The sequence below is a fragment of the Euprymna scolopes genome, chromosome 14 (assembly GCF_053919585.1).
Source record: "Euprymna scolopes isolate OS-2025 chromosome 14, ASM5391958v1, whole genome shotgun sequence".
Lineage (NCBI taxonomy): Eukaryota > Metazoa > Mollusca > Cephalopoda > Sepiida > Sepiolidae > Euprymna > Euprymna scolopes.
Genome location: NC_136495.1, coordinates 90,390,843 through 90,403,503, shown reverse-complemented (window position 1 = coordinate 90,403,503; position 12,661 = coordinate 90,390,843). Strand labels below are relative to the sequence as shown.

The 12,661-nt window shown below is 34.8% G+C and overlaps 1 protein-coding gene across 2 annotated transcripts in view; it reads left to right on the top strand.

Moving 5' to 3' along the window:
* The window catches only part of LOC145293156 (actin-like protein 6B), a 177,960-nt gene that overhangs the window by 54,588 nt on the left and 110,711 nt on the right, over positions 1 to 12,661 (top strand). For both annotated transcript variants that reach the window (XR_013869675.1, XM_080139606.1), the window contains exon 6: positions 12,418 to 12,504. Coding sequence is in view for 1 of the 2 variants with exons in the window: in XM_080139606.1 (XP_079995732.1) it covers positions 12,418 to 12,504 (87 nt within the window). In the remaining variant the exon portion in view is untranslated. The remainder of the gene's footprint in view (positions 1 to 12,417; positions 12,505 to 12,661) is intronic.

Below are 12,661 nucleotides of genomic sequence, written 5' to 3'. Positions count from 1 at the left end.
TTATGGTCAACATTAAAGTCACCAAGTGCATGTATTTGGGCGTTACTATCCAAGGAGAGTGCAGAGACATGATCGATTAGGGTATAATCCTGACTTGAGTAAAAACGACAGAGAAAATATATGTAACCAACGCAATGATGAAATGTTAGTTGAAAGCATATAAAAGCCTGGCCATCCGATTCAAGATTTTTCTCTCTAGTTTAAGGGAATGTGCTACGAATATAGACTCTAAGCACATGCATACATCTATCCGAGTCCTTACGGCAAAGAGGGAGGTATCCTGCAATGTTAAAGTAGTTGGAGGGGATTGAAGAGTGTGAGTTTGTTTCACTTAATGCTAAGATATCCGGGGAGTTTACTAAAAGAGAAGACTCTACATCATATATATAACTTCTAAGTCCACGGATATTTGTTAAAGTGAGCCTTAAGGGCGAAGGTGAATTGGTTTTGTTTGGGTGGTTGTCTGGTTTTATTGTGATATTTATTTGAGTTGTCATTTAGTTAAGTTTTTGTTTTATGTCAGGTTAGGGGAAGAGTGTTGAGCAAAGTGGACCTGTCTTGACGCCACGTATATACACACAGTGGTCCATTAACCGAGTCCAGACTAGAATGTGTGGTCTCATGAAAGCCAACCAGATATACCAGCAGGGTCCCTTTCCATGTGCAACATGGCACTACAATTATCCTGATATTATACATCTGATGATAGAGCAGCCAGTCTAAGCGTTACCAAAGAGATAGGGCACCTGTACTGTCAGTCAGAAACAACCGCAAGACAAACTGTCAATCAGTTACCCTCAACTTCTCAAACAAGACCGGCCCAAACAAGTCTAGTGAGCACAAGTGGCATGCAAGCAAAATTTCTCAGTTTCTGAGAGAAAGAGAGAAATTTAAAATAGGGAATAGGGGAACAGAGTTCAATGTCCTAGTCAGGAAATAAGGCCAAGCACAGTGACTCTGGTGAGTCCCTGGTATTGTACCTCTGGCAAAGAAGTGTGAAAGCCGGCGATAGGAAGAGCCTATCTACTCCTTAAGCAAGTTACGTTTGCTAGCTGGGAATTTGTTCGAGTCTGCAGCTCCAGGAAAGTTGTCAACCATGACTGAAGAGGCCTCGCTTTCTTTTATCAGAGTTTTTTTTCTCTTAGATGGATGATCTGACAAGATCTACAGGTACATCACACCGAGAGGGTTAACCATACGCCTGGTTTCTACACCAGGTATTTCTGCGCTCTGCATGGATGAAGATATTGAGTATCTTACTTTAAAGTTTTTCTCTATTTTTCATTTTTTGGAGATAGATTCCATTCTAACATTTACAAGAAATTTTATCTTTCAAGTATCAATTTGCTCTAGCAACTAATTTGTTTTAAAATAAATGATTAGGATATTAATGATTATTTGAATATGTAAGAGAATATAAAGCAAAGAAAACAGAAGAAATGGTAGGACTAGATCTACATAAAGAGGTTCGACACAACACAGATAAATAGATGCACTTAACTTGGTGTTCTTCATGCTGGTCTAGCTAAAAGACCAGTGTCTCCATGTGGAATAAATTGGGGTGCAAAGATTAGCGTTTATTTGAGAGCAGTAAGAGGAAGGGAGGATCTGCCTTAAGAGCCAAATGTGTGGTTTGATTTTAATACTTCCTTCTTTTACTTAATTGAAACTATAATCTTTGATTTCTGTATTAATAATTTAAAACATACAAACTCATTTACCAAAGATGATGAATGCTAGAAAAGAGATGCGTATTCCCACTGTTTCTATTGTGTATATACATATATTGCTAACTAGTATATTACAAACAAATGACATGTGATGACAGTTTCAGGAGGGTAGATAGCACAGAATATAGAAATGGAATAAAATAATACAATAAAATAAATTTCATTTTTTATTAATATTTATTTTAAAGATAGATTAAGTGATGGTTAAAATTTTAAAGATTTAAGCTTTTTTTAAAATGCAAATCCATCTTACAAAATTTCATTATATTTTATTGTATAACATGCGGAGTAGACTTTCCAGTTAAAATGAATTCAGATAAGAATGGGAGTTTGGAAATGTGGTTTAAAATACACTATAAATACATTTAAAAACATAAATTAAGTTTATAGAATAAGTTAAAATAACAAAGGGATAAAAAAAATTACAATTAAATTTTATTATGCTTTCAGTTCAAAAGGAACTACAATATTTTGGGATAGGGAAACCTCTTTAGACCATGGCATTTCGAAGCCAAATGCTTCTCTTCAGAAGAGGGGGAGTAATGACATATATTATACAGAGAAGAAATTTTAAAAAAGATAATATTGCCTTTATAGAAAGAGGATCAAACGAAAAACATGAAGCTGTACTGAGACTAAAGCTGATTCTAGGACTGCCAGCAATCACTGTAAAAGAGTAATAAAGAATGCGAGAGGGTTATATGCTCAGTCCGTTTAGTTCAAAGTAGCTAAGCAGCGGCTTGGTTCCCACCAGTTTTGGCAAATAGCAAACAGGATCCTAAACAGAATCATGTGCTCTATCCCAATCATCATCAATGGATCTGAGGTAATCTCATCAGCATCAGACAAAGCCAAACTCTTTACCAAGAACTTTGCAATACCCTATGTGACTAAGGCTGTCAACCCTTCGTATTTCCTCTTTTATCAGAAAACGCACTATGCAACATACAAATATCTGTGCGTGATGTTGCCAAGCTAATCAAAAACTTTGATTCCAGTAAAGCAACTGACCCTAATGGCATTTCAGTTATAACGCTGAAAAAGCTTCAACCAGAACTAGTTCCCATACTTACAAAGCTGTTTAAGCATTGTCTTAAAGAGAATTGCTTCCCAACACCCTGGAAAACCTCACCAATATGCCCTGTATTTAAGAATTCAGGTGATCGATCATCTTCTTCTCAGTACAGACTAATAAACCTCCTGTGCGTCATGAGTAAGTTGCTGGAATCCGTGTTAAATGGAGAAGTAGTTAACCATCTCAGCAAAAATAACCTTCTTAGTGACATGCAATATGGTTTCCATTCCGCTAGATCTACAGCAGATGTGCTAACAATTATATCTCATAGGATTAGTGAATCTCTCTATGGAGGCTTCCTTTCTGGGGCAATTGCTCTTGACATATCAAAGACCTTTGATAGAGTATGGCATAAAGGCCTACTTCACAAGATTTCCAGCTAAGTTATAGCTGGAAATGTTTTCTCAATTATTAAACCATTTCTCTCTGATAGGTTCACTAGGTTGATAGGCAGAAATCAGAAGCTCATAGTATTAATGCTGGAGTCCCTCAGGGGCTCATCTCGAGCCCAACTGTCTTACTGATCTACATCAATGATCTTTCAAATCACATCCTAAGATCATTCGAAGACATTTATGCTGATGACATTACCATCTATGTCAACACATCAAAGGCCGTAAATGACCAAGTTCTCTCTGATTCTCTCTCCTCTGATCTGGAGCACGTGGTGGAATGGGCAAAGAAGTGGCTGGTTACTTTTAATGCATCTAAAGCCAAGCTTCTATCTTTGTATCCTCAACGCTCTGATCTATCTGACATCAATTGAAATGAATGGTCCTTGTCTTGGAGGCTCCATGTTTTGACAAGCTTTTGGGCTGGAAAAATGGTGGGATCCTTCTAGTACTCCAGTAGATATCTCACTGCTGATGCAATTCTCTACCTAAATAAGAGTCAGGTACATCCACATATGGAGTACTGTTGCCACATCTGGGCAGAAGCTGCTGGACAACTCTTATGCTTCGACAAAGTTCAAAATAGACTTCGTAACCTGGTGGGAGTGCCCTTTTCTCTTCCCTGCAACCTCTTTCCCACAGAAGAGATATTACGAGCCTGTCTTTACTCTCTCATTATTTTCATGGCAGGTGTCTGTCTGAGCTCCAATCTATGGTCCCCCCTAACCAGACTTTCATGAAAAACACTTGTCTAGCTGAAACCACTATCAAGAATTTCCCCCACTCTTTTTCTGTGCCTAATCTTAAACATAGATTCTATTAACAAAGCTTCTTTCTTATAACTGCACTCTCTTCCATTTGCCTGCTTTCCAGCTGACTACAATTTGATCATATTCAAGTCCAACATAAACAAATTCTTGATGAGCCATCCCCTTAAGTAATCCAATTTACCAAATTTCCACTACTAACGATTACTATGGCATTTTCCCATTGACTATTGTACACTCTTTAACCCTTATCCTCGAGTGACCTTTGGGCCTTGATAAGTAGTGACCCCTTTGTAAAAAAAAAAAAAGGGAAAAGCTATAAAGGGCTATAGTGCCATGGGTTACTTATTAATTTATGCCCGTTATTTTTTGGGGTGGGGGAGATAAGATTGTAATCCCAGATCGATCCTGGACTAATCCAACTGCCAAATTCCATTTGCTTCAGTAACTGGATAACTTTCAGATTACAATCCAATTGTTATCCAATGTAATCCACAGTGATCCCACTGAAAGACAGAACTTTCATTGATCTTGTGTGACATCACAACCAAAACGAAAACAGTTGTCTAGACAGGATTTGCAGTGATCTGACAGACCGAAATATCTTGATGAAGTGGAAGCATTACAGTACAGTACAAAATATGAGATATCTCCAAAAATAAAAGCAAGACCATACAAAAACTGCTAAATTGTGCGAACCACTTATGAAGCAATTAAGTTATTGCTTATTCACCAAACCTGTTTTCTTGCTCTTATTTACTTATACTGCTTCCCTCTTTTTGGAAATCATTCTATGACTAAGTGTAATGTTTAAATATAAGGCCCATAATGGCCACATGTATATTGTTACTGATGTATGTTACTAAAATAACTGGCACAAATGTTATTTCTATATGTCTGCTTTAAAGTAATAATGCTTTGCCTCTAAGACGCCTTCCTGTCTGTTTTGCATGATAAACATTAAAAATCCTTATACTCCTAAATCCTCCCCAAATCATTGTATATCTATATTGTATATTAATGCTGTATTTTGTAAGTATATCATCTCTCCTGTTTCAACTTGACAAAAAACCAGTTGCTCTTCTCCCCAAGCTGATATAAAATCACATACTTTGCATGTACCTTGAAGGAGAGTTTAGCTTTCAGTCCTAAACTTTAGTAGGCTGACCTTTTCAAAATCGATTGCTAAGCGATACATTAGCTTAACCTATATTCATACTCTATAGAATATCTATAAAATAGATAACTAATAACCACAGTTTGTGCCCAGATTATATGTGATCTATATTAACTAGCAACTATATCTTTCTTACATTAGATGGGATAAAGTACTGGTGATTATCTTTACTTGAAAACTAACACCTACAGCATATTCGAAACGTACCCTAACCCTTATACTATAATTTTCCAATTAGTTACTAATCCACAAACCATATTTGATCTTAACCCTAGTAGATATTTACCTTTAATCTACACCCCACACTCATACATACCTCCTTTAAAAACATAACCAATCTTAATCCTATTCAAAGCAGATACTAATTCTTTGATACTAACTTTATCAATCCTAACTATCCATGCCATGCGGGAGCATAGAAATAACTGGCTTTGAAACCTGGTGCAGGGAAAACCCTTCCAGTGCTGATGGACTAGTATATCTGGTTAGGTCATCCATCTCCGATTTGTAAACCTGTGCCACTGACCTCATATGCCTTGGCACTAAACAGAGGAGGGAGGCCTCTTCATTTCTGGATGATAACCTCCCTAGAGCTTGATCAAATAACTGGTTTGCAAACCTAAACTGCTTAAGGAGTATAGATAGGCAGAGCCTATCTATACTCCATACTCCTTCTTTGCCTATTAGCCAGGTGCAGAGGTGCGGTCACAAGGACTCATTAGAGACACCTAGTGTTTAGCCTTGTTTCCTGACTAGGGTAATGAATGCCATCCCCCACATTTGCCTTATTCCCTTCCCCTATACCTGGGTATCTTAGAGGTGCTTATTTACCATATATGCTAACATGATTGGACTGGGCCACTCCTGTCGGACAGTTTTGAGGGTACCGGTTTGACAGTTGCTGGTTGCTAACTGACAGTACATAAGCCCTAACTCTTTGGTAGCGCTTAGAGCAGCTGTTCTATCATCACTTGTGTAATATTGGAATAATTGTAGTGCCATGTCGTGCATGGAAAGGCACCCTGCACTCATCTCTGGTGGGTATTCCCGAGGCTACATTCTGTGGATGAGGAACCGGCTGATGATCTACTCATGTTGCATAATGACATGTATCTCTGTTTTGCCTAGCACCTCAATCTAGATCTGAAACTACTAAATAGAATGAAATGACAACTCAATCCAAAAAAATGTTCAACCCAGACACACACTCACGCTTTCTCCCTTGAGGCTTGCATTTACACATATGAGAACTTAGAACTTAGATGATGTAGAATCATTTCTCGTAGCAAACTACTCCGATATCTAGATGAAACTAACTTGCACTCCTCCATCCCCTCTAACATCTTTAACATGTCTGGTTATCTTCCACTTTGGCTTAAGGACTTTAACAGGAACAGACTTGGAGTCTATATTTGTAACACCCTCCCCATGTCTTGGGAATCTAAACTAGAACCAGGTGACCAGGCCTTCATGTGCTTTAAACTAAATTTACAACATAGCATTAGCTACCTGTATTTTCTTTATTGCTCTCCATCAACTGTACTCTAATCAATCATGTCTCTTACAGCATAGAAGTAGTACTCTCCCTTGACACTAGCGCCAAAACATACTAAAATAAGGCTGACAGGGATGCCATTACAGATCACATCAGAGATGTCCCATGGGGAAATATCTTTTCTCTTCCTGCAGAATAGTGCGCTAATGAGACTACTGAAGTTCTATAGCAACACCCACTCTTCCCAATGGTTTACTTCTACTTGCGCAGCTGCCATTGCTCAGAGGCAACATGCATACCGTAGATTTATCCAGCATAAATCCTGTACAAACAGACAAAGTATATAGAAGCTAGAAGTAATTGTAAGAAAGAAGTAGCAACAGCTAAGAATGAATATACTGAAACCACCTGGAAACGCATTGAAGCGCAGAAATTAGCAACTCATGATTTCTGGAAAATCTACAATAGTTTAGTAAATAATGGGTAATCAATAATTCCCCCACTATCCAACAATCATGAGGATGTTTGCACAGCGACTGAGATAGCTAACATGTTTGCCTGTTATTTTCCCTCAAACTCTACCTTGGACCCAGCAAACCATTTTCTCCCTGATTTTCCTCTGCGGACAGAAACCACACTAGATGATCTGAAAATAACCCCTTCTCAAGTACATGATATCATAAAAAACCTAGACACCTCAAAAGCATGTGGACCTGATCTCATCCCGGCTGTGCTATTAAAAAAATGCTCCGCTGAGGTTGCTCCAGTTCTCTCTAAACTCTTTAACACATGTTTTAACAAATCTTGCTTTTCTGACTGCTGGAATATTGCTTCTGTGGTACCAGTTTACAAAATCTCTAGTGAACAAACTGACCCATTAAATTATTGCCCAATTAACCTCCTCCCGCTTTTCGCCAAAATATTTGAGTCTTTAATTAATCAAACTCTAGTCCACCACCTTACAGCTACTAAACTTCTGTTTGACCATCAATATGGATTTAGGCAAGCCCATTCTACTGCAGATATTCTAACTGCAATCTCTGAACATGATGGTCTTCTCATGAAAATAAAAGTTATTGTACTACTGCTTAACATAATTAAATCCTTAAATGAGAGAAGAATCCAAGTTGTCCTCGATGGGCAATATGATATAAATGCAGGTGTACCTCAGGGATCGATCTCTGACATGGGTATATTTGCCAATGACACCACACTCTATAGTAGGCACATGGGGAAAACTAATGAGCACATATCTAAGGCAATGGCGGAAACCCTAGAGGAAGACCTTCAGTCTGTAGTGGAATGGGGTCAGAAATGGATGGTAACATTCAAAGCTGCCAAGACAAAGCTCGTTTCCTTTAATAATTACATGAAATCTTACCAACCACCAATAGTTATAGCTAAACATACATTACCTGAAAGTACTTTGTTCAAACTCCTTGACTTAATGTTCACAGGGAACATGAGTTGGAATAAATACATTGAGATCATTGCCAAGGCTGCTGCAAAGAAGGTGGACTTTCTCTACCGTGCTAGAAAGTTACTTACGCCTGAAAGTATCCTGTACCTCTACAAAGCCACCATTCGCCCATGTATGGAGTACTACTGTCATATTTGGGCTGATGCATCTGTTACTAGTCTTTCGCTCCTGAACAGTGTTCAAAAGAGAGTTGCCAACCTGATAGGTTATGAACTGTTATCTAAGCTTCAGCCTCTGTCCCATCGACGAAATATTGCATCCCTCTGCTTGTTTTACAAATATTTTAATGATGGATCCTCTGACAAAGTACAAGCTCTTGAAAATACCCCCGACAGACCCAACAACTAGCGAAGTGCCACCCCTACACAGTAGAGATCCCCAGATGTGAGAAAACCTTCTACTCTAATAGCTTCTTCCCCAAAACTGCTAGACTTTGGAATTCTCTTCCAGTTTCCTGCTTCCCCAACTGTACTGACATGCAGAAGTTCAAGTGTAATGTAAACAGACATCTTGCTGCTAAACTCCCTACATAGTACCCCTGAAACTTAGGTCCCTGATAGCAGCCCCCTACATCAAAGTGGCAGTGTGCCTTGTTTGGTTAGAAAATGTAATTAAAAAAAAACTGGTAAAACCAAACAGGAAAACCATGTAAAAAAAGCAGGAAATTTTAGTCTCCCCTCCATCAAGGCCAGAGGTTTCTGAGAAATATCAGATATTTTCTAATTCATATGAAAACAAAAGATTATGATTGAAACATTGGTAAAAGTGCAGTATCTTTTTACCCTCATAAAATCCTTCAAAATTACCATCATTACAGGTTTTTGAGAGTTCCAAAAACAAAAATTAAGTTTAAAATTCCAGTAAATGAGCAGCTTTCAAGATATAAAGAAATTATAGTTTTAAAATGTGGGTGATCAGTTTTCTATATTAATTAAACATAAAATGGACACCCACTTTATAGTTACCTTTTTTTTGGAGGGGGGGGCGGTGTTTATTTGGTAATTGTGGCCTGGTAGATTAACACTATTTCAAATGATCTGAACTAACAGCAAGCGGAGACTTGATTACAAATATTTCTTATTTTATATCTCCCCTCTTTGGTTTTCATACATAAAGTAAATTTCACAATGTATAAAGATTATTTATACTGGAGATATTCATAATGTACCCTATTTCCAGAAGAGAGGAGATATAAGATGAGTAATATTTTAAATCAAGTCTCCTCTTGCTGTTATTTCAGATCATTTGAAACCATAGCAGCAAGTTTTAGTCACCCCTCCATCAAGGCCAGAGGTTTGGGGAAATATATATATATATTGAATAGAGAATTTATTTTGTAATAATAAATACAAAATGTACACAAGTTAAAACATATTTTCCCTGCTAGGAATATTGAACACCTAATATTAAATCTTATATTTAAGTGTATTTTACAACTGGACCATGCCAGATTTGGGAGCACTATAATACATTGGGTGCAATATAATAATAGAGAATTGGCTCTATAATAATAAATATGAAATCTGCTTAAATTATCGTATTTAAGCATATTTTACAACTGGGCAATGCCGAGCAGCCTACTAGTTTTTCAATAAAGTAAAATTGTTTGATTACTATACGTATCAACATATCATATATCTTTACATATCAACCCATAAAAAGCAATATAAAGTATTAGTATACGGCAGGAACATTGCAATATTGATGCATTTCCAGTAAAACCTATTTTATAAAAATGTAAATAATTGAAGATGAGATTTTTTACTAAGTATTTTTTTTTACTAATGAGATTTTTTATTAAGTAGATTTGTCAAAATAAACAATTACAATATATTAATATTTGAAGTTTTTCTTTTTATGAAAGTTAAGATTTTTTAATAAGTTTCATTAAAAATCATAAAAATATACCGTAAATGATAATCACAGGAAATAACTAGGTTTGATTTCCAAGTAAAATTTTCACATTTTTTAAATCAATGAATTTTTAAAATTTAATTTATTGTGTTAACTTTAATGAATATCATTGTAAAATAGTAAAAAAATAATGAAAACTGTTGACATTTTGAACTTGTATGTCTAAGCATCATTGTTTTAACAATTGCTCTAATTGTAATCCTATCAGTTGCATATTAAAAAAATTATGGAAAGAATTCATGGAAGAAATGTTGCTGCCTTTTTATGATAACCTGGCTACGAAAAGAAAAGTTCCTTGCCTAAAAAATAAAATAAATTACAGATTGGGAATACTCTAATAGTTTTAAAAACTTCACATATTTAATAATATTGGATTTTGTTATCTGGGTTTTTAATTTTACAACATATCAAAAGTGTCAGCCATGTTGAGTGCACTTTATTAATTATGGAAATGAATAATAAAAAAAACGTATTTTAATATTTCTGAGTTGTTTTTATTACAATTCTCTCACTTAAATAATAGATGAATAATTTTTTAAGATTTTTGTTTAATTTTTTCTCCTTATTTTTCTTATTTCTAAAACTTTCCAAGCCCTGAAAATAATGTTCTTGAAATAGTTACAAATAGATTCACAAAACATCACCTCATGAAAATAAGTTTAGTAATTAAACAAATGTCAAAATAGCTTCTTTTTGTGCTGCTGTACATGAGATAAGCAACATGATTTTTTTTTTTTTTTTTTTTTTTACATAGGCATCACCACTTATCAAGGCCGATAGGCCACTCAAGGATAAGGCTTAAAATTTTATGTGTTAAGTCAAATTTAAAACTTCACTTGAATCTTTTTTTTTATTATTAGAATGCACAAATTATTTTTGACTATTATAGTAGTCATCACCAAAAATTAATAAAGTCATTATTTTCATGATATGAAATGCCAACTTTTTTTTATCTACGTCAAAATCCTATATAAATGAAATGTAAAAATAATTAAGATATTCTTATCATAAGTAAGCATCTTTAAATTATCCGTATGAGATCAGGCTAATATTTAATTTCTTTCATCATTTGCCAATGTTTAATAAAAGTGATATCAATATTGTGAGTCTTTCTTAATTTTACATGCTGTCACCAGAAACTTAGTTTTATACTGAAATAGTATGATGCAAAATTATATTTGTTTTTAATAACTCCAAAATCTTGACATATATCAAGTTTTAAGCGTTTTCAGTTTAACCAAGTTGAAGAAATTACATCAACTCATTTAATAAAAATAAAATCATTCTGAATTAAAAACATATTGTGTCTCAGCCTGATATAATAATATGGATTTAAAAAGAAATTATTCAACATTTACAGATGTGATTGAGATCAATATTGTTTTTATAGCATCACATATAACAATTGAGTTAAGATTTTAGAAGCTAAATATTTTTTTTAATTGTTCACTGAAGTAGCAGAGATCAGTTTGTCATATTTTATTTTTGTTAACTAGATAGTCTGTGAGGAAGAAAGAAAGACTTTCTGAGCCGAAGAAATGGCATGCACTATTACTTGTGAACCGTTTTGTGAACATTCTGAAATGGCACATGCACTTGTCACCTGTCATGGCAAGTTCAAATTTCTGCCAAAAACACCTATGCTGGTGAAAAACACCCTTATGACTGACAGAAGTGAAGAGACGTATTTTGCCAGAATTTGACCAACACACGGTCTGTAGTAGCTGATACAAAAGTGAAAAGGGTAGAGATGAAGAAAGAGAAAAGAAAATATCCTTAACTGTCTTTCGCCTTGTTGTTTGGCAAACATAAAAAGGAAGAATGCCACCAAATATGATTTCTACATGCTACAAATCTGAATTCTATTTTTGGATATCTTATTACCAAAGACAATTGGTTTTTGAATAATGAAAATGAATTGTCTGGCCATTAGAAGCATGTACGTCATCCATCCACTGTAAATCAAGCTCGAGTATCAACAAGTTAATTCCAGATTTATGTATTTTTTTTATTACCATTGTCACGCATATGCTGTTGTAGTTCTAACAAAGGTATGAAAGCATTGTTTTTAATAAGTTTAATATTACAGATGTTGATCATCATCTTTATGAGCTTTATGAATATAAGTATTCAGCAAAATAATGAATTCTACCAATATGGAAATAAAAAACATTTTTCTGGTGTGTTATTAATTTCGTCAACTAACAATTTTTACCTTTCAACTTTAAAAATTGAAGAAAAATCATCTTTATTTTTCTTTTATAAATTGTTAAATTCAAATTTTCCTCATTATCACTTTGGATAGCATTTTTTTTTTCTTTTTTTCCTAAAAAATGTCTGAACTAAAACTTAAATAATGGTCTCATAAATTATTTTTTCTTTGATAGGAAGCCGTGCAAGAAAATGATCCTCCCAAATATGTGAAAAGAGAAGTTCCAGAAGTGACAAAGTCCTTCCATAATTATATGGTCAAAGTTTGTATTTTTCTTTTATTTACAAAAATGATTTTATATTAGATTAAATAGTTAAGACTGAAGGCATATTTCAAAATTGTTGAATTACACATAAAAAAATCAATTTTATTGCATTTCTTAAATACGCTTTTGCCTTAAATTTGTGGCATAAAACTTA